At 42.0% G+C, this 22,412-nt stretch overlaps 1 protein-coding gene across 1 annotated transcript in view; it reads left to right on the top strand.

Moving 5' to 3' along the window:
• Positions 1 to 22,412, top strand: part of LOC149222540 (uncharacterized) — a 221,646-nt gene that overhangs the window by 68,929 nt on the left and 130,305 nt on the right. Inside the window, exon 3 of the mRNA XM_089387626.1 lies at positions 20,581 to 20,620. Coding sequence (XP_089243752.1) covers positions 20,581 to 20,620 — 40 coding nt within the window. The remainder of the gene's footprint in view (positions 1 to 20,580; positions 20,621 to 22,412) is intronic.

Below are 22,412 nucleotides of genomic sequence, written 5' to 3'. Positions count from 1 at the left end.
CTAAGGCTTGGGTTTGTTCCTTAGTAGGGATAGTGATATTCCCTTCGATATGTTCTAGAAGTTCATTCTCCTTGAGAAGTAAATCAGTCCTCTTCTTCCATGCAAGAAAGTTATTGGTACCTACCAATTTGTTGCTTTTCTTGCAAAAAGACGTTGATGTATATTTAGAAGGGGACATATACTTACTTGATAGATTTTAAGATGTAGTGGATTTGCTTTCTCCTTGAAGACTTGATGGCTTGCCTTCCTAGGATCTTGATGTTCTTCAAGTTGCCTTCTCCAAGTAGACTTGCTTGATGACTTGTAGATGATGTAGGTCCATCTTTGATCTGCTCTTCTTTGTGGGCGCCTTTATGTAAGGGTCTTCTTCTTGCTTTGTAGTCTTCCTTGATGAATGATAGATGGTAGACCTTCTTGTCCTTGAAGTGATTGAGACTTTTGGCTTGATGCCTCAATTTTGTAGATGTCCTTCCTTGATGAGTCACCTTATGAGTGTTCTTGAGATGCCCTTTCCTTGATGTGTCACCTTACCTCTGGTAACATGTTGAAGAATCAAGGGCAATTAGGTGTAGTGTGGTTCTTCTTGATTTGATAGCAATTTGTGGAGTCTTTTTACTTTTCTTGTTAGCTTAATATTCTTCTTCTTATTAATGCATGTGTGTGTACTTCATCAAACTAATACCAAAAACATAAGAACAAGAACACAAGATGTTGGCTCTCTGCTAGGGCCAAAACCTCTCTTCTCTCGAGAGGAAAACCCTTTAGTAAGTTTCTCTTATTGAAGCTTCTTATTGTTCAATGCCAAACCCTAGACCCTTAACAAGAATATCCTCCAAGCACAAGTCAAATTCTTCCTCCTTCCTGCACTTTGTTTTCTGGCACTTCGTCCTCCTTCTTCTGGCGCTTCGTTCCCTGGCACTTCGTCCTCCTCCTTCCTTCTTCGACTGGAGATAGACCTTGTTTATGTGAGCTCTAGAAGAGATACTTGTCTTTTATACTTAGTGAGATCCTTCACCTATGGAGACACCTTCCCTTTTCTTGACTAACTGAGTTTCTTCTTGATGTGTAGTTGTAGGCTTGATGTGACAGCACAACAGCCCTAGTTTCTCGCACGTGTGGGTGGTTTCCTTGAATATTTGACTTCTTCTATCTTTGCTTGGGAGAGCCTCTTCTTCGCTCTAGTGGGAGGTCTTATAGTTACTAGCACAAACAATGGGAGATATGGGACTGATATGCTGCTGCTATTATGACCGTAGAAACTCATTGATAAATATAACAAAAATAATATTTTTTTTCTTGAATAAATACAAATATCAAAAGTACATTTATGAAGACCGAACCTAGTTACACTTTCTTCAACATGATTCACACCTAATATGATGCAAGTCGTGTCCCCACTAGTAGAAAGGTTTGGATCAATGCTTTTCTAAGAATAGAGGCTTTACAATGGGTTTTGATAGGATTCCTAATCCAATCTTGAGTGATAGTGTGTGCATATATTTTTGGACCAAGACATTGCTCCATAGACTGGAACCTGTAATCATCTTGCATAAAGTTTTGGCAATAAGGGCCTTCGAGAAATGAATGATGTTCTTGAGATCCCACTCAGTTTCCTTCTTAGACCCCTTGTTAACGTCTCTCACTTGATTAGCTAAGCTAAGCTAAGCTAAGATATGATATTAATGTTGGACAAATGACCAATGCCACAAATAGGTCAATGGGATTGCTATGTACATCCATGAGGATACAAAGTGTAAATGCTAAAGCAACTCCTGGAAAATCATGATATATTCTATTTTGAGAAGAATCCAAAACGTTACTCCTAACAACATGGAAAAGTGAAACAAATCCATGGTGAGATACACACAAGTTTGACGAAGAACTGATGGCTAAGTTGCTCAAAACGCTGAAATGTTTGGAAGTATCTGCTCTGGGTAGAAACGAGTACAACTGGAAATAGGATTTCTGGAAAATGGAAATGTTGGTCGAAACATTGGGTGAAATGTCATATATATATATGTAATTATTTTACAAATAAGTTAATGGCACATTATCTTGCAAGAAGAAAAGAATGAGAGGATGGAATAGCCAATCTATATTAACTCTCATAGAAGATTACATGATTCAAAATCCAATTATCCTTTATAGATGAGGTCGTACATCTAATATTAAAAAAATGGCCTTTATACATGTGGATTTACATCCAAAATCAATCTTTTCACGTGACTATATGTGCTGAAAATGAAATAAAACATGAGCTAATGATAAGTACAATTACATATCCTATAATCCTCATCCTCATCTTCATTAGCAAAAATAGAACAAGGTGCTTTATTTAACAGAACTAGAGCGTGGATTGACTAGAGATAAATTAGTTTGTGCAGTGATTAGAGACAAATTTTGGTGGTAGATTAAATATTTTTTGGCCATAAAAGTATACCGCACCCTTTTTGGGTTCTTGAGTGAGCCCACAAAAGCAAAAAAGTCATGGAATTGGGGCAAATATGGTCCAAAATGTTGCGAAAACATTTCGATGGTGTTTTGGTGCCATTTCCAAATCAAGAAATGCCACATAGGATTTTTGACGACGTTTCGGTGTTTCAGGGCATTTTAGGTATGGGTATGTCACCTTGGGTGCCGTTTCCTACAACATATAGTGAAGGCCAAGAATTATTGGCCCTTTCAAGGGAGATGTCTCATCTAGGGGTTGATCAACATTACCTGATGTCCTCTCTCCTAACATTTGACTGTAAAGGGAAGAATATCATGATATATGGGTGGTCAAATCATCTAGAAGCACCAAGATGTAAGGTATGAGATATGCCTTGTTATTTAGGTACAATATCTCATAGTCAAGATATGGATGAAGTATCGTGTCTGCTAGTGCAATGGGAGCTGTCCTGGGTGCTGAGGTGACATGACCTCAAGGGTCTAGCTAGTTGAGTGTTGGTGGTCTCTTAGGGTCTAACAATTTGGTGTTTGAGGTACTATTTTTGTTTATTTGCATCTTGGTGCCTCTATCTGTTGGAATCACCGAAAGAATTTTGTGATTGACCGGATTTGGTTTGGATGTGGCTCAAAAAGATTGTCTAAGTGTGATATGAATCTAAGGGCATCCCTCAATACAAGGCTAAGCATCTTTGGTTTGGGAAACGAAGGAACCTAGATAGAGAGTTTTGGGACTCCTTGAAAAGCAATAAAATTATCCTCTCATCTCGTAATAGATGGGATACTTGAAGATGAAGTGCACCTCTATGTTGGGCTCATGAAGTTGGCAAAGCTGGTAGATTTTGCTCTTGTGGGTGATGTGGTGGTTGGTTTAAACTTGAAAATATTAGTCACAACTTGAAGTTTGCCGAAGGGGGATCTAGAGAGCATACATCTAGCGCTGATATGTGCAGGGGCCAAACAATAAGGCCATCTCCCCACTCCTAAAAGTGTTGTGTAGAAGGCTATCTTGGGGCTTAGCCCACCCAAAGTATCAACCCATGTATATTTGATGATCCTCTTCAACACTTTCTTATTCAGGAGTTGATTGGTGACACTAGCCAATTGAATTTTGTATAGATAGGAGGCCTTACAAAACAACAAGCTTGATGAGATGTAGTAGAAGTGGTTATGTCTTTTGAAGAATAGTAGGTGAGATCAAGGTAGTGGGTCTTGTTTGTTGAACATAATAGAAAATGTTGTACTCGGTTTAAGAGGGAAACTAGTCCAAAAATGATTTTGATCCTAAAAAGAAGGTGCATGAACACTCCTTGAACAATGGCTTAATGAATAGTCCTCATGCATTTGATGATGTGGTGAAGCACGAGGACTTGAAATCTATCTGTCATGGCCCAGTTCTACTCTAGTAAACTAGGAACCTAGGCCTACAAAACATAAAGAATCTTGGGTTTCATGAGTCTATCCATGAGGTCCATCTTGGATTGAATAATCCCAAAAGTGGTTTTGGAATCATTGATGCTCATAAAGAGCGAGGACGTTATTGCTGCACAAACTAGCAGGCCTAGTTAATAGGCTAAAGTGAGAGGACATAACAACTATTTGGGACAAAGGTCCAATGTCACCACAACCAATGTCCCCTTCTTTTCTCGGATTTTCACCGATGGGAGGAGATTGAGTATCCTTCACTTGTGATTAATATGTCTATACTAGGGTTCAAAGTGAGGCAAGGATGTCTCATTCAATGGAAAGGCTCAATTGAGGTGGGGGCTTTGGGAGAAGCTAGGATGGTTTTCGACGAAAAACCCCTTGAGAGAAAGACTATACTAGACCTAGGGTTAAGGTATTTGACGGAATAGGAATTCATCCAAGGTCAATAGAGTCGAGAGAAAAGGTTTCAAAAGATACACTACTAAATTGCAAACCTTCAAGGAATCCCTAAGTCAAAAGCAACTTCAAGGGTTCCCACTTGGTACGATGGCCAGGGCATCAATTATCTCAAAATTCAACAGTGAGAATTGCCTCAAATTTGGAGGAGAACTAGAGGAAACACTAGTGCAAAATCCTGTCCAATTGTTTTTGCAAGAGCTCACTCCAAATGGATTTCACACCAAGCCCTATAGAGGCTACCTATCACTGAAAGGATGAAGAAAGAGAGAGGAAAGAGGTGAAAAGAGTGATGTTTCAATAAGTTAATGCGATTACCAAGGATCTAGGACTAGTGCCTAGCAATTAGGAGGATTGGAGTAAAAAATGATCTTGGTTTGGTAACTTTGCTGTTCAAGGAGGCCTAAAGAAGCAACTTCACTATCTATGGATGCAACTACATGGCAACTTTAGACTTTTATACTTCAATGACAATTGATATGGATTTTCAAGGATGTAAATTATCCTCTAGGAACATTCGTTCATTCATCATTTATGAGTAAGACATGCAAAATTTTCCAATAATATTAAGGCCTTGTTACCTACCATAAGTGGGTGACCCCTATAGGAGAATTTTTCTCCCAGGCTTGCCTTCAACCGATAGCCAACAGCCCCTTGCAGCCACTAGAGAGCTTGATGTGCCACCATACTCTGCCACCTGACCCAACCATTGTGTGCACTCGCCCATCTGTTAAGACTGTATGTTTGAAGGTGGGCCTTCCAACCCCAAAGGTATGGATTTCCATTATGTAATTGGGTGTTTATGCTTGCTTTCCTTCAACACATTTGTACATGAATTAGTGGGGGGTTTCAGTGGAAAGAACGAGCTTGGTTTGTACTCTTGTTCCCTTGACCCAACTTGGTGGTTAATCTTGTATCCTAGTCCTGTGGGATCTTCTTTATTGGCTATTAGCTTTAGGGGTGGCACCATATGGGAAACCCTCATTTGGTTGCGTGGTCCTGCTGCCCGACACCATATATATCACTCCCCTCCGCGCTTAATCCTTTTTCACACTTTTCCCATCTGGGTCCACATTTTTCCACTGGGTCCACAAGGAGTTAGCCTCATCCTCCCTTTTTCCACACTTTGGGTTGGGCTAGGAATGATGCCTTGTAGGTTGTTGATGCAGCTAAAAAGAAATTTAAAAGCATAATTGGGCCACATACAATAGGAAATGTACAACAAAATACAAAAGATGGACGTGACATAAAAATTTAGCGCATGGGCAAAAGCCAACCTTGAGCTCTACGCCCTATCTCTATGGCCATCACCCTAGTTCCTAGGGCTCCTAAGAGTGACCCCTGCATCATTTAGGAACCCATGATTGTCCCAACCCTTGGTGGCAATGACCTGCCCAACCTCAAGGGGGTAATCATTGTTCTATCATATACATCATGCTCTCATCCCTTGGAGCCCCGAGCATTTAAAAGAAAGAAAAATCAATAAAAAGCAGAAGGCATATGAAGAAAGGTGGAAAAACAAAGGCCGAGGTAACTCATGTACCACGATTGCTCCCTCTTACATCCATACACCCAATGTGTGGGCTTCCCTCATTATAGCTACCCTTGTACCATGACATGTGGCTTGGAGCCTTCGCTGTTGCCCCACTTCGTTCCACCATCATTTCACATGACACCTGCCATTTGGCGGATGTGCCGTGGACCGGTCACTCCCTTAAGAGGTTGAAACCACCTAATAGGGTCCTTTATTAACCTATCTTGTCAAGCTTGGTAAGACCTGTACATTCTAAAGCCCATTTGGAAGGGCATGCCACTATGAAGTGTCCACTTTTGCCCCTGGTTGGCAAGCCTATTTACTCAATTGCACTAATGTTGACTGAAAGGTGAGGAGACACATTGGATCTTATACAAGATTGCAGGTGGGTCTCCATTTGGACTTGGTCTCCCTATACGGAGTCCAAGCCCTCCAGAGGGTCATAATGGCACTTGTAAGGTGATCGTTGAGAGCCATGGGCCTCCACCACAACAGAGCATTGATTGCCACACCATGGGCTTTTCATCCCCATACATTGCTCGTGCTCTATTCATACATTGATGATGATGCACTTGGACCACGTTGCCCAGTGGACCACACATTTGCACTTGACACTCGACAATTGATCCCTGGCCTAGATGGGGTTTTGTCTTATCCAGAGAGACACGAGAGGGAATGCATCATCTTCTAGCCCACACTTATGGAGCATTGACTTGTTATTGAACCTCTGGAGACCCATGAGACCATTGATTGTGTCACTAACCACTTGGGATCACCATAGGATGTTTTGCTTGGAAATCAAGGGTGCAACACCTTGATCATCATTTTTGGAGCCCTCCTCTTCCTCATGGCATATTGAGGATTCATCTTGGCATTCCAACGACCCTTTGCACCATTATTTTATCATTTCGACCTCATTAGAAAGGTTTATTTCAAACATTTGAGCTATTTGGTGGCCTTGTCACCAAAGTTATTGTTATTTTGCACATTAGAATATTATTAGGGGTTTAGTTAGTCCAATTAGGCTAAATCGAACTTCTAAAGGCTTATATAAATAAAAGTGAGCCACATTTGTATTGGATCATCACACTTGGGATTTTCGACTACCTCATTAGAGGATTTCCGACCTATAATTTATGGAATGATTTGGATGATTAAATGCATTTTAATGTGTGGAAAGGTTTCACTATCTCTCTTGGATTTTCTTTTTGGCAAGATTGTGGATGGATATGCTCTTATTTATCTTGTAAGTGCAATATAATGCTCTATTTCTATTCTAATGGATGTCTAATGCATGGAATTATTTTCTTATGGTGAAATAATGTGCCCTAATTAATGCAAATTAGTGGAATTATTGAAACTATTGGAAATTTTTGCATGCGTTACTTGTTGGACAAAGAATGAATGAATGTTCCTAGAGGATAATTTGTATTTGCATCCTTAAAACTCCATAACAATTGTCATCGAAGTATAAAAGTATAAAGTTGTTGTGTCGCTGCATCCATAGTTACTGAAGTTGCTTCTATAGGCCTCGTTGAAGAGCGAAGTTTCCTAAATAAGGATAATTTGGACTCCAATCTTCCCAATAGCTAGGCATTGGTCCTAGATCCTTCGTGATCACATTAATTCAACGAGACATCATCCTTTTCACCTTTTTCTTCCTTTTGTTCGTCTCTTCAAGGATTGGTAGCCTCTCTAGGGCTTGGTGTGAAATCCTTTAGGAGCGAGATCTTGCAAAACTGATTGGATAGGTTTTTGTGCTGGTGTTTCCTCTAGCTCTCCAATTTTGTGGTCATTCTCACGGTTGAATCTCAAAATAATTGATGCCCTAGCCTTCGTACCAAGTTAGAACCCTTGAAGTTGCTTTGACTTAGGAATTTCTTGAAGGTTTGCAAGTCATAGCTTATCATTCAAAACCTTTTCTCTTATCTATCTTGACCTTGGATGAGCCTATATCTCGACACATCTCTCGACCCTAGGTGTAACGCCCTGTGGTTGGCTCACCAACCAAGCACGCCCTCCCACTGTGTGAAGTAGCCAAGTCATGAAAATATGCGAAGGAGCGACCAAGGAATGAGGCGTATGTATTATGCGCGGGTAGGTTGGCGTTCGATAATTATATGGCGAGTTGGGGGAGCTCGTCATGTTAAACCGACCGAGGAGCGAAGGCAAGCATGGAGCGAGTTGGTGGGCGGTCCCGCGCCATTGGTGGGCCGACCACACAATAACGTTGGATTGTTTGATGGACGCGGTGGTTGGGAAAAGGATGGAGGGTTGGCCGAGGACGCAACCTCCATGCGAAGGTAGCATATAAAATATGCGATGAAGCTTGTCATTTGAGTATCAAACAATCGGTCTTCAACCAAAAAACAAAGGTGCGAGTAAAGGAGTATAGCCGCAGCAAAGGCGCAGGTCATGTGCCCGGTTGCCGGGTAGGTTACACAAGTCTTGCACGAAGTTGGAAGCGGTTGAAGGTGCGGGTGGAGGGCGTGCAAAGGCGCCCGCTCGCCAAGTCTTGTGAATGAGTTTGGGTTGTATTTTGGGCAAGGGTCGTGCACGGGCGCTCCTGCCCATCTTGGCAAAGAGACTTGTCTTGTATTTTTGGGTCGTTGGGCGAGACCACGATGCGGTCTTGCACGGGTGGACGCTCAATTCGGTTATAACGCCGGTTGAGTTATACTCCCGGCAATGTTTTTAAAACCGGAACTAGTGACCGGACCGGTCCACCTAATGAACCGGTTTACCGACCGGAACCGGTCTAACCGGGACTGGTTTGGTCTAAACGAACCGGTTTTATAAAAATACATTAAATAATTATTTTTTAATGAAAAAAACTATTTTTAAGATTTAAAACCATGATTCCAAGCCAATAGAGACAAAATATGCAAAGATTGCTCATTTATATACCATGTAAAGGTGAATATATCAAAATGGCACCGAGTGCAATACATATCATCGACAAAATACATAAGCAATGAGGCTCTAAATGGCCTCTAGAGTGCAAAAACAAAGCCTACAAACTATGGGGCCAGTGGCCTACTACAAGACCTCAGTCTAGACTCTAGACTCTACATATATGATAATAGTAAATACTATAATAGTGATCAACATTATCACTTGAAGTTGAAACTTCTCATGAGTCTCAGTCATCATGATCAAACTCAGTTGGTTGAGTCTCGACTCCCAAACTTTGCAGTCACAAACTTCTCTATTGGTTCAGTGACTTGAGTCTCAAACTTTTGAAGGTATTCTGCCCTAATATGCTCTATTATTTCATTTGGTGCTCCACATGGCTTTACATGGCCTCCTATCCCAGCCAAGTGTTGCTTGAACCTGTTAATACCCCCTCCTTGAATGGATTTTTGGCAATATTTGCAGATCATTTTGCCATCAATCATATCACAATGAGCCCATGCAGTATCTCTGGCTTTTGGAGGCATGATGACTCCCTGGATGGTAGATCATAGAAGTGAGAAGTTTATAACACATAAAAAAATTTAATTCATGGACAACAGTCAAATAAGGAATTTTCAAGTGCAAATCCTTACCTGGAAATGCAAACTAGCTTCCTTAGCCTCCTCTTGAAGATGGCAACTCCACTGACAGCTACACACTATCTCCAAAATAGCTCCAACTCCAACTCCAAGATGACTACTTCAGCAAAAACTCAACACTCTCCAAGCTCACAAACAAATTCACAAACACTCACAAACACTCCAAATCAGTTGTGTGAGACAAATGAGAGTGAGAGGGGCCTCTTATAGCTTGGAGAGGGTGTTTTTGGAGGGAAAACACCCTTAGTTCCCCCCCAAAACCCAAAAACCACAGTTAGAAATCCGCTTTTTGCAAGTTATGGTGGGCATGCCTAAAACCGGCCGGTTTAGGACGGAACCGGCCGGTTCCGTCCTAAACCGGTCGGTTTTCACCGGTTAGGGCCAAAAATTGGAGAAACGGCCTTCCAAACCGGGTTTTTTGGCCGGTTCGGACCGGCCAGCTTGCTAACCGGCCGGTTTGACCGGTAACCGGTTTTTGAAAACGGTTTTTAAAACAGTGACTCCCGGCCACTTGTAAAAAAATACTCTCATATAATAAAAAATTTACTTGCATATGAATGTGTTCATGTTGCTGTTCTATACTATTATGATATTAATGGATTCCACATTAATATGTTATTCATGTATAATGATGAATGTTAAGGTGTAGTTCGTAAAGTAAGCTAACAATGGAAGATGTTAATTACTTAGGCGGTGCCGCACTTGGCCAATTTAACGAAAAAGAAATTGGGTGCGTGACAGGTGGTTTCGGAGCAGGTTCACAGGGAGTGAAGCTGGTGTATGATGATGGACGCAAAGAACAGACATGTATGCAAGGAAAAGTTATGGAGAAATCTTGGATTACTAGTCTGGGTTTCGTGGACTTGATGGTGCATGGTAAGACCATTCAAGCTCTGGTGGACATGGGTGCCACTCATAACTTCATGACGACACGGTTAGCAAAAGAGGTTGGACTGATGATCTTCCCATCAAATGTGGAAGTCAAGGCAGTGAACTCCAGAGCTAAAGTGGCGGGTTTGGCACACGAAGTGCCTGTGCAGATAAAACACTGGAAGGGTCAGTTGGACTTCACTGTGATGGAGATGAACGACTTTGAAGGGCAACAAGGCAATCGTTGTTCCCTTCTATGATGAGGTGGTGCTGGTTGGACAGTCACAAACTTGGACTTTGCCCACTCATAGGAAAAAGAGGGAAGTCAAGGTGCAACATGTTTCGGCACTGAGTTTGGAGAAGGCTATGAAGGAGTCAATATGGAGACATATGCGGTGATGTTCAAGGATGTCGAAGGTGATGGAGTGGGGACGCCTGTTCCAGCCAAGATTTCTGAGGTACTGCCCAAATATGCAGATTCGATGCCTGATGCGCTACAAAGAAACTTCCACCAAGGCGTGCAGTGGACCATAGCATTGAGCTTGAGCTAGGGAAGCAACCTCCGGCTAAAGCACCTTATCGGTTGTCAGGACCCGAGTTGGAGGAGTTGAAACAACAGTTAAAGGAGTTAACTGATGCAGGTCTCATCAGACCTTCAAGGCCCCCCTATGGTGCTCTGGTATTGTTCCAGTGAAAGAAGGATTCGAATGAGCTACGGATGTGCTGTGATTACCGTGCATTGAATAAGCAGACGGTAAGGAACATGTATCCTTTGCCATTGGCTGCTGATTGCTTTGACAAGCTTGCGAAAGCTCGAGTGTTTTCCAAGCTGGACTTGAGGCATGGGTATTATCAAGTGCGGATAGCTGAAGGAGACGAGAAGAAGACCACGATAGTAACGAGGTATGGTAGTTTTGAGTTCCTTGTTATGCCATTCGGGTTGTGTAATGCTCCTGCTACGTTTTGCACTTTGATGAATGATGTCCTACGACCATACTTGGATTTGTTCGTAGTAATGTACTTGGACGATATAGTGGTGTACAGTGACAACATGGAGGATCATAAGAAGCACTTGGCGATGGTGTTCGAGGCATTGAAGGCAAATCGGTTGTTCTTGAAGAAGTCTAAGTGTATGTTTGCTCAGAGCAAGATTCCGTTCCTTGGACATATAGTGGGTCAAGGGTACATACGGATGGAGCCGAGTAGAGTGAAGGCGATCGAGGACTGGGTTCAACCGAAGAATGTCCATGGGATGAGGGTGTTTTTGGGCATGACCAACTACCAATGAAAGTTTGTAGAGGGGTACTCCAAGGTAACATCATCACTGACAGACCTATTGAAGAAAGACAAGAGATGGAAGTGGATGGATAAATGTTGGGTGGCATTTGATGACTTGAAGAAGAGGATGCTTACAACGCTGACACTGAAGTTGCCAGACTTCGAGTGACCGATTGAGGTACACACAGATGCTTCAGATTTTGCCATACGAGGGGTTCTTATGCAGGATGGGCATCTGGCGCCGTACGAGAGTCGAAAGTTGCAGGATAGAGAACAGAGGTATCCGGTCCAGGAGAAGGAGATGACTGCAATCATTCACTGTCTTCATGCGTGGAGGCATTACCTGATTGGGAAGCCGTTTGTTGTCAAGACAGACAACGTTGCAGCAAGTTATTTTGCATCACAACGGAAGCTTTCTGCGAAGCAAGCTCGTTGGCAGGACTTCTTGGTAGAGTTCGACATGACTATTGATTATAGACCGGAAGACACAATGCGGTAGCAGATGCCCTTAGCAGGAAGGGACAACTTGCAGCATTGGAGGGAGAAGATTGGGCAGCTAGGAGTAGGAGTCGAGTTCAGATGTCAGAAGAGATGCAAAATAAGATCAAGGAAAGTGTTGAGACCGATACTCAGGCGTAGATTATAGTGAAGCAGGTGAAGGAGGGGAAGACACGAAAGTTCTTTCTTCGAGATGGATTCTTGTTCTTTGGAAACCGGCTCAATGTTCCAAAGTCATCTGGGCTCAGGAGGCACCTTTTGAAGGAGTGCCACGACTTGCCATGGGCTGGTCACCCAGGGATGCGTCGTTCTTTGGCATATTGGAGAGATGATTCTTTTGGGAGAGGATGCGGGAGGATGTAGAGGAGTATGTACATACGTGCATCATTTGTCAACAGGACAAATCAGATACTCAGAGGCAAGGAGGTTTGTTGCAGCCTTTACCGATTCCTGAGAGACCATGGATGAGTGTCTTGATGGACTTCATCACTCAGTTGCCACAGGTTCAGGGGTATAATGGGATTATGGTCGTGGTTGATCGTTTTTCCAAGTATGCTGTCTTTGTTCCAACAAAGATGCCTTGTGGAGCCGAGCGGACTGCGGAGTTGTTCTTTAAGAACATAGTGAAGTATTGGGGGATGCCATTAAGCATTGTGTTGGACCGAGATCCACGTTTTACAGGCAAATTTTGGACTACATTGTTTAAGTTAGTCAGGACAGAGTTGTTGATGAGTTTGAGTTACTATCCGCAGACAGATGGGCAGACCGAAAGGATCAATGCATTGCTGGAGGACTACTTGCGACATTATGTGATGGCTGATCAGAAGAATTGTCCTGAACTCTTGGATGTTGCTTAGTTCAGCTACAACATTCAAAAGAGTTCCGCGATGGGGTACAATCCATTTGAGTTGGTGAATGGACAGATGCCAGTCACACCGCATACCGTAGTTATAGGAGGTTTCTTAAGAAGCCCTAATGCGAAGGAATTCATGAAGGCTTGGGATGAGACCTTGGAGCTGGCATGGTTGCGCTTGCACGAAGCTGTAAGGAGAATGAAGAAATGGGCAGATAAAGGAAGACAGGATGTACACTTCAGTGTGGGAGATATGGTGTTTTTGAGGATAACCGGGGAGCAGTTTCAGGTGCTTAAGGGGACTATGAACAAACTGACACGGAAGTATGAGAGACCATTCCGAGTGAAGAAGAGAGTGGGGGAAGTTGCTTACGAGCTGGAGCTTCCACACCATATGCACATGAAGCATCCGGTTTTTCACATGAGTCAACTGAAGAGATGAAGACTTGATGCTGATCATCCAGAGAGAGTTGAACCGCCGAGAGGACCAGCCGGGATTGTGGACAAGCCAGATTTGGAGTTGGAGAAGATTTGAGCTTCAGAACTACAGGAATTGGTTGCCACATGAAACGGGAGTTTCTTGTCAGATGGAAGAATGCACCAGAGGAGGAAAGCTGGGAATCAGAGGACTCACTTTGGAGATGGAAGAAGATTGAGAAGTATGACAGGAAGCTATTGAGGAGGTCGGGAGTGTCGAGGACGACAACGATTTCGAGTGGGGGAGGATGTAACGCCCTGCGGTTGGCTCACCAACCGGGCGCGCCCTCCCACCGTGCGAGGTAGCCAAGTCATGAAAATATGCGAAGGAGCGACCAAGGAATGAGGCGTATGTATTATGCGCGGGCAAGTTGGCGTTCCATAATTATATGGTGAGTTGGGGGAGCTCGTCGTGTTAAACCGACCGAGGAGCGAAGGCAAGCATGGAGCGAGTTGGTGGGCGGTCTCGCGCCATGGGTGGGCCGACCACACAATAACGTTGGATTGTTTGATGGACGCGGCGGTTGGGAAAAGGATGGAGGGTCGGCCAAGGGCGCAACCTCCATGCTAAGGTAGCATATAAAATATGCCATGAAGCTTGTCATTTGAGCATTGAACAATCGGTCTTCAACCAAAAAACAAAGGTGCGAGTAAAGGAGTATAGCCGCAGTAAAGGCGTAGGTCATGCGCTCGGTTGCCGGGCAGGCTACACAAGTCTTGCACGAAGTTGGAAGCGGTTGAAGGTGCGGGTGGAGGGCGTGCAAAGGCGCTCACCCGCCAAGTCTTGTGAACGAGTTTGGGTTGTATTTTGGGCAAGGGTCGTGCACGGGCGCTCCTACCCATCTTGGCAAAGAGACTTGTGTTGTATTGTTGGGTTGTTGGGCGAGACCACCGTGCGGTCTTGCACGGGTGGATGCTCGACTCGGTTATAACGCCGGTTGAGTTATACTCCCGGTCACTTGTAAAAAAATATTCTCTCATATAATAAAAAATTTACTTGCATATGAATGTGTTCACGCTGCTGTTCTATACTATAATGATATTAATGGATTCCGCACATTAATATGTTATTCATGTATAATGATGAATGTTAAGACATAGTTCGTAAAGTAAGCTAACAATGGAAGATGTTAATTACTTAGGCGGTGCCGCACCCGTCCAATTTAACGAAAAAAAAATTGGGGGCGTGACACTAGGTCTCTTATAGTATTTCTCTCAAGGGTTTTTTCATGGAAAGCCATTCTAGCTTCTCCTAAAGCTTGCATCTCAATTGAGCCTTGCCATTGAATGAGCCATCCTTGCCTCACTTCAAACCCTAGTATAGAAACACCAATCAAAAGTGAGGGTTACTGGGACTCCTCCTGTTAGTGAAAATCCGGGAAGAGAAGGGGACATAGGTTGTGGTGACAGTGGGCCTTTGTCCCAAATTGTTGTTGTGCCCTCTAGCTGTAGCCAATAGATAGGGTTTGCTAGTTTGTGCAACAACATTTTTGGTGTCGTTGCCAGGGAAATGAGATGTGTGTCTTTCCCCCCAAATGACAATATTGACATATCATTCTTGGCGACTCCATTGAAAGAACGAAGCCCTAGTTCTTCATTAAACTTCAAAGTTAATGCTTGTAGGGTGAAGCAAGCATCTATCAAGGCATTAAGAATTCACCCTGGTGACTCCACATTTGCTCTATATACAAAAACATGAAAAATGGCCCATAGTGAAAGAGAATTTGTCCTCGACTTTCCTTATAATGACCTTGATCCCAAAGATTTTCAAATACTGTAGGAAAGATTGGGTGATTGGAATAAATTTTGCGAGCATGTGGTCAAACATGAAGGCGAGGATTTCTTACTTGACCTCCATAATAGGAAGAAGGAAGACCTCTATGATGTACAATGGGAATATGAAGAAAACCCCTCTGAGTATCTTTTCCTTGAGCTTGCCTATTACACTGGTGCATTCAAATCCTTGTGTCACGCAATCAAAGAAGAATATGGCACTTTTCTCGATGAAGATTTTGATGACCAAGATGGCCGAGAAAGCAAGGATGATGTGGAGGAGTTATCAATTGCAAATTTGGAAATCAACAACAATGAGCTTGAAAACATCTCCTTAGAAGACGAAGATGAGGATCTTCATCCTGAAAGACTCCAAATCCTGTAAGAAAGAATGGATGAATATAGTAAGTCCTACATGGAGTTGGTAAGGGAATATAACGACAAAGATCTCCTCTTTCATTTTTGTGAGCAAGGAGGAAGGCTCTACGATCTATATGTGAATATAAGAAGAATCCTATGGATACTCTCCTCTTAGAAGTGTATTATAAAAATTATGTAGTAAACACTTTGGATGATATTGTTCAAGAAAAGGAGAATGCAGAAGCGTCCTGCTTGCCTAACAATGAAGAAGGAGATGATCCTAAGGAAAATCATGATGACCAAGTGAATGAGGAATCTATGGAAGACCCTTGGACTATGAAGTTGGGAATTGGATACGAATATGGTATGAATGAAAGCCCCATTGAAATCCACAATAATGAGCATGATGAAGTGAGGCCTTTCATTCAAGAAAGGGTGCTTAATAAAGGTCTAGAATATATGGGTATTGTGGCTCCCTGTGAGGTTTCCATTTCTAATTTCTTCCACATAAATGAGGGAAAATGGGATATTAGCAGCCATCATTTCGACAATGACCCCATTTATGATATTGATGATAACACCGATAGGAGCCTTGCTTTTCCTTGCCTCCTCCAGGATCCTGGGCATATAGTCGCATTGTCCATGAGCCACTGCCTCAACCTTTCTCATACCATGAATGATATGGATAAACCCTTTTGCCCTTCAAAGTTTGATGTTGAAGAAGAACTGCTCATTAGACGTATCCCTTCTTCTCAATCATACCATCAAGATTGTGGGCGCACAATCTTTGCCCCTTGTCAATGTGACCATCACATTGAGCACTCCGTTTGTTGTGTCTCTTCATGTCCCCAGTTCCCTTTTCCTTCCCATCATGACCTTGGGGCAATCACGAAGCATGACTGCAATAGGGAGTTCTTGAGCTTGGTTATTCAATCATCCATTTTGTGCTTGCAAGAAAGGATCAAAACCTCTAAATTGGTATCCTTCCCCTCATCCAAGACTCCTTTATACTCCGTATAGATGTCATATTTTCCCACCTTCCACCCTCATCACCCTCCATGTGATTGTTTCTATGTTGACTCCTGGGTCTATTGCATAAGTAATCATGTAGGCAAGTATTCTCACATTGATCTAATGATATGTTGGTTGTATTGGCTTTATGATTACACTTAGCTTTATGTATTGGCTTTATGATTACCATGTTAGTGCAGGATGCATTGCATATTGGTTTTTGCATTGGTTGCCTTGTGTGCATAACCTTTGATGCGTAGGTAACAGGTCTGTAGTCCCAAGAGATTGCTTGTGTTCTCATGACCTCCTCGTTCGAGTACATGGTTTGTGCACTCTACTGAGAGCTCATGTTCCAGTTGGAGCTAGATGTTACCCACCACTAGTGGGTGACCCCTAGAGGAAATTTTTTCTCCCAGACTTGTCTTCAGCCAACAACCAATAACCCCTTGCAGCTACCAGAGAGCTCGATGTGCCACCATTCTCTGATAATTGAGCCAGCTGTTGTGTGCCCTCACCCATCTGTTATGGTTGTATGTTTGAAGGTGGGCCTTCTAGCCTTGAAGGTATGGCTTTCCATTATGTAATTTGGTGTTTATGCTTGCTTTCCTTATACACATTTGTAGATGAATTAGTGGGGGGATTCGACAGAAAGAACGGGCTGGGTTTGTACTCTTGTTCCCTTGTTCCAACATGGTTGTTAATATTGTAACCTACTTCCCTGGGATCTCCTCTATTGGCTACTAGATTTAGGAGTGGCACATGGGAAATCCTGATTTGGTTGCGTGGTCCCGCTTCCCAACAACATATATATCACTCCCCTCCGCTCATTATAATCCTTTTTCACACTTTTCCCATCTAGGTTTACATTTGTCCATTGGGCCCACAAGGAGTTAGCCTCCTTCTCCCCTTGTCCACACTTTGGGTCGGGCTTGGAATGATGCCCTGGAGGTTGATGCAGCTAAAAAGAAAGTTAAAACTTAAAAGCATAATTTGGCCACTTATAACAGGAAATGTACCACAAAATGCAAAAGATGCCTTGGACAAAAATTTAGCGCATGGGAAAAAGCCAAACATGAGCTCTATGCCCTATCTCTATGGCCATCACCTTGGTTCCTGTGAAATTTTTAATATATTGCAGCAATTGGAAATTATTCTTCTAACTGATTAAAAATTAGGTACAGTTTATTTGCTACAACAAACAACGAATAAAATCACAACTGCAATTTTCAACATAAAAACGTTGTGGAAAATAAAATGTTGGAACTGAGAAATATAGAGCACACACACAATATATGTTGGAACTGAGAAATATATAGTCCCATCCCTGACCCTGATATTCCTCTAGGTTGGTTTCAAAGTTAATGGATTAATGTCACAGAGACCCACATCATCAATCTTTTGAAGGAAAACAATCCGCCAATGGGTCCATCCTTTAATTTCCACTGGCACCTCTTCTTGTCTCCCTATGATTCATATCCCTTGCCACAATCACATTATCCATCCTCAGTTTTGGATTCCCATGAAAGGATTCTCCAAAAAGATTTGCTAGCCAAGAAAGGACCTTAGACTTAAAAATATTGAAAATTGAATCTAGATCTCGAGAGAACAATACTAGACAAATGATATTTTCAAGAAAGGTTACATTGTTGAAGAGGAGGGTCTTGTATAATCTTACCACCAAACTTCCGTATTTTCACTTAGCATTAAGTGCTTTGAAGCTCCACCCACGAAGGGTAGTCATTAAAAGAGCTTTTACTTACTAGTCTCCATGATTGTTTCCCAAATCAACATCACCTTAGGGTTATTTGTTTCAGCTACTGTTAAAATTGGCAACTAGGGCCAAACTCCATGTGGGTCATCCTATTTATGGCATCTGATATTTTTCTTGGACTCCTCCCATCAAGAGGTGTAGGATTGATCTAAAAATCATCCGATTGTGATAAGTATTCATGGAGATATGAATTTATTTGTGTTATGGGACAATTCGTCAAGGTCGGCCAGCAACTAAACTGCCCCCACTTGTGCTCCACGTTTTGATATAAATACAAGTGCCTTGCAAGTCATTTACACACACAACTCTCTTGAGATTTCTTCTTCTCCACTTGTTTTGGGTTTTAGTGGAAAGAAGAATCTCTAAGGGAAAAACGCAGGTCTAGAAGGAGACCCTATATGTAGCAAAAGAGGGATGCCCTAGCCGCTGTCATAATGAAGCCTAGCTGCTGTCATAATGAAACCTAGCTGCATTTCAAAGGGAGATCTGTCCAAGGGAGCTTCAATAACCCTAATCTTGGAGCCCTAGCCGCAGTCTATTCATAGACTAATGCAGTCCTATCATGCCCTAAACACAGGTCATATGAAGCCCTAGCTAAACACAGTCATGCCCTAATCCATACGCTCTTTTGGAAGGGTTTGAGACAGCCCTTAGATGCAGCAAAAGGGATGCCCTGGCCGCAGTAAAGAGGCTCATATACACAGCCTAAAAAGGCTCCTATACGCTGCCCATAAAGGCTCCTATATGCTGTGCTTAACTACTCCTATACGCTGCCCATACCTACTCCTATACGCTGCCCTAATCTATACGCAGCAAGGCAGCCCTAACCACAGCAAGAGAAGAGCCCTAGTGACAGCGTGAAGAATGAATGTATTTGGGCGCTGGCAAGTGCTGTTAGTTAGGCATTTGGATGCCAGTCAGTCATTAAGTGCAATTCTGGGCCAGTTTTGATGGGCTGTTAGGGACTGTGGTTAGTACCCTAACCAGTCCCAGAATTACAGCAGTGCACAGTAAGTACAGCAGCATAATGTTGTGATAGTTGGCAGAATGATGAAGGCAACATGGTGCAGTATGGTGCAGCAATGGGACAGCATGGTAATGATGGACATATAGCAGCAGCAAGAATGTATTGCAGCAGCAGGATGATGAGGTATTCCAGCGGTAGGATGATCAGGTTTTGCAGCATGCATTTGGGTGCAGCATAGTGCAATGAAGAGCTCAGCATAGTGCAGCATGAGGAGATGTAGTACAGTGATGGGTACAGTCATGATTAGTGAAGCATGATGAGATGCAGCATAGTGATGATGGGTGCAACATGGTGCAGCACAGCGATGTGCGACATGATGATGAGGTGCAGCACAATGATAGGTGCAGAATGGTGATGGAGTCACCTTGGAGAATCAGTTGAAGCAGCTTGTCTTCAACTGAGTTCGGCTACCTCCTGTATCATCTTCTTAGAGATGATCTATGCTTATATTTAGATAAGTCAAAGTGTTGACTTTTGTTGGATATATACTATCTCTCTCTCTCTGCTGAACTATTGAAGAAAATATAAGAAGAATTGATCAAGGGTTTCTCCACATTGGGGTTTGTCCCTGGCTAGCACCACATCTTGTGTCCTCTTGTCTTGGCTTGTCTTCTGCGATTAATGTTTATGTTCTATCTGCAATTTACTATTATGCTGATGTGATTGCTACTCTGGAAAAGATATTGAGCTAATTGTGAAAATTGAAATAAATTGCTCTAAGCATAGAACATACCTAAATTTAACAACTACACTCTTCAGAGAGTTTTTCTCATATGCACTCCTTAGGCCTCTTATATTATAAGAGAGCATAATCATATTGAAGCATTAGAGTGGGCTTTGCTTGCTTTGAGGGCTGCTTGAATGGTCATTTGTTTTCTATATAAGACTTCTCTGCTTGTTTCTTTCTTTGCTTGAAAGAGGTAAGATTTCATTATGGGATTAGGTTGATTATCATTTTTGATCCATTCATATACCTCTAGGTTTTTTTACTCTCTCATTCTCCATTACTATACCCTTTTTTTTGCAGATCTTAATAGTAATTTTTACTTTGAATAGGAATAAAATCTTCACCTGATAATTACATGGTACATGGTACTAATACCATTTATTCCTATTATGGTTCTTATGCATTTTGATGTGCCGAAGTTCTGTTTAAATCTTTAAGCCTTTGATCTTCAGGCTTCTTTTTGTAGTTTCCATTCTAAAGTCTTAGACCTATGTCTTGTTGGTAATGGACTACAGGTGGGAGCATGCTTGGTGAGTCAGAGTGGAGTTATCCTTGGTAAGCCAGAAACACCATTGCTTATCCCTTCTCTTTAGCCTCTCTTAGGTAGAGTACATTTGTCCACGTTGTAAAATTGATTTGCTTTTTCATACTTTAAAACATTTTCTTACGAAATTTTGCATTTTCTCTGTAGTTGAGAGCCCTAAGATTGTGCAGGGCTACTAGAAAGGAATAACGACTTTAGCAAGTGGATGTTAAAATTCTTGAGCTAGTTTAGAAGGCACATAACAACAATTATTTTTATACTTTGTGGCTATATAATATTGCTTCTAGCTAGTGAACGTGCACTTCCATATATCCTCTTATAGCTTTTGAATTTGTATTTTCAAGTTAATATGTGATTGAAAATTCCCAATATCAGATTCAGATAGTCGTAGTTATTTATTGCAAATACAAACTACTTCTCTGGGAAGTTATCGTTGATAAATTAAGATCTCATAAAAGTTATGTTGAGGATTGCAATGAAACCTCAATGACTATAGACTCACAGAATGTGCCAGAGACTTGGGGAACACATTGGATAAGATATGACCAAGCATATTTGGTCACATTCTCCTAAATTTCGTTAATTTGTGACAATTAATGGTATAAGATACTGTGCATAATTACTTCTTTGTCTTTGCTTATCCTTACATTGTACGTTTACCTTAGTGTGAGTCAACTAAAGCCTACTCATTAGTTGTTTCTTCCATTCAACCCATCTTAGTGGTGGTGCAGGGGCAGGTAGTGTGGAACCTAGTAGTGTAAAATTTTTGAGAATCAGGGAATTAATGCAATCCAGCCTTAGGGATGATTTGAAAAATTAAAGGATGGAAGTAATATTAAAGGATGGAAGTAATATGTCACTTGCCTTCAACTCAATTTCATGTGGCATCCCAAGGGAATACATACTATATGAGTGTATTTCAATACCACAATTTTATGGCCCTGAAGGCACACTTTTCAAGGCATAAAGATTCTGAAATGTCTTATTGCAGTGGATTATAACAGCAGCAAATCTGATCCCTTGTCTTCCAGATATGTATTAAATCACTTAACAATTCAACATGAACAATAGGGAATCGGATCTACTCAATCATGAAGATAACATAAGCTGAAAATAAAAAAAATCTGCAAGTGCAGTTTATTTGGACTGCTAGAGTCTTCATTATATATATATATATATATATAAGATGGAGTAAGAGTACATATCATAGCTTTATCACAAAGCTGGTGTAAGTAAATCACTCCAAACCCTAGCCAGGGAAGCAATAAGAAACACTAACCACCACTCAGAACCAAAGCTGGTCTCTGGACCAAAGGTCTTCAATATGCTAGTGTCAACTCTACATGTCGTACTTCGTACATACAATCAACTTGTATCAGACAAGCTCCCTATACTAGCATTGTTGTCTTCTTTAGGGCTTACAAACCCTAGCCATTTACATCACACAAGTACATGACAAGACAAACCTAGCACTAGCTTCTAGTTCTATAGGTCCATCCTAGGGTTTAGGTCCTCAAACCCTAGGTCTTCAACTCTTGCATCAACACAAGCACAATGGCCTGCTTGGAACATGAAGGATATAATAATCGAGTTTTGTTCCATGTAAGGCATTGCATCAAGCTCAAGATTTGTTAAACTAGTCTCTTGATGATCTTGTTGTGGCCAACCTCACATCCCACAGGAGCAAGGTTCCAAAATCATGCAAGGTGTGAGCTCCACTCTCCATGTCATCTATTTAGCTTGAAACTAACCAATGATATCTTGACTAGGACGTGTGTGGGGTTTCAAATATTTTGGTTGGGT

The sequence above is a fragment of the Pinus tabuliformis genome, chromosome Q (assembly GCF_031772625.1).
Source record: "Pinus tabuliformis cultivar Carrire ecotype Pingquan chromosome Q, CPIR1, whole genome shotgun sequence".
Lineage (NCBI taxonomy): Eukaryota > Viridiplantae > Streptophyta > Pinopsida > Pinales > Pinaceae > Pinus > Pinus tabuliformis.
The sequence above is the reverse complement of the archived record's forward strand: the minus strand, read 5'-3'. Positions and strand labels throughout refer to the sequence as shown.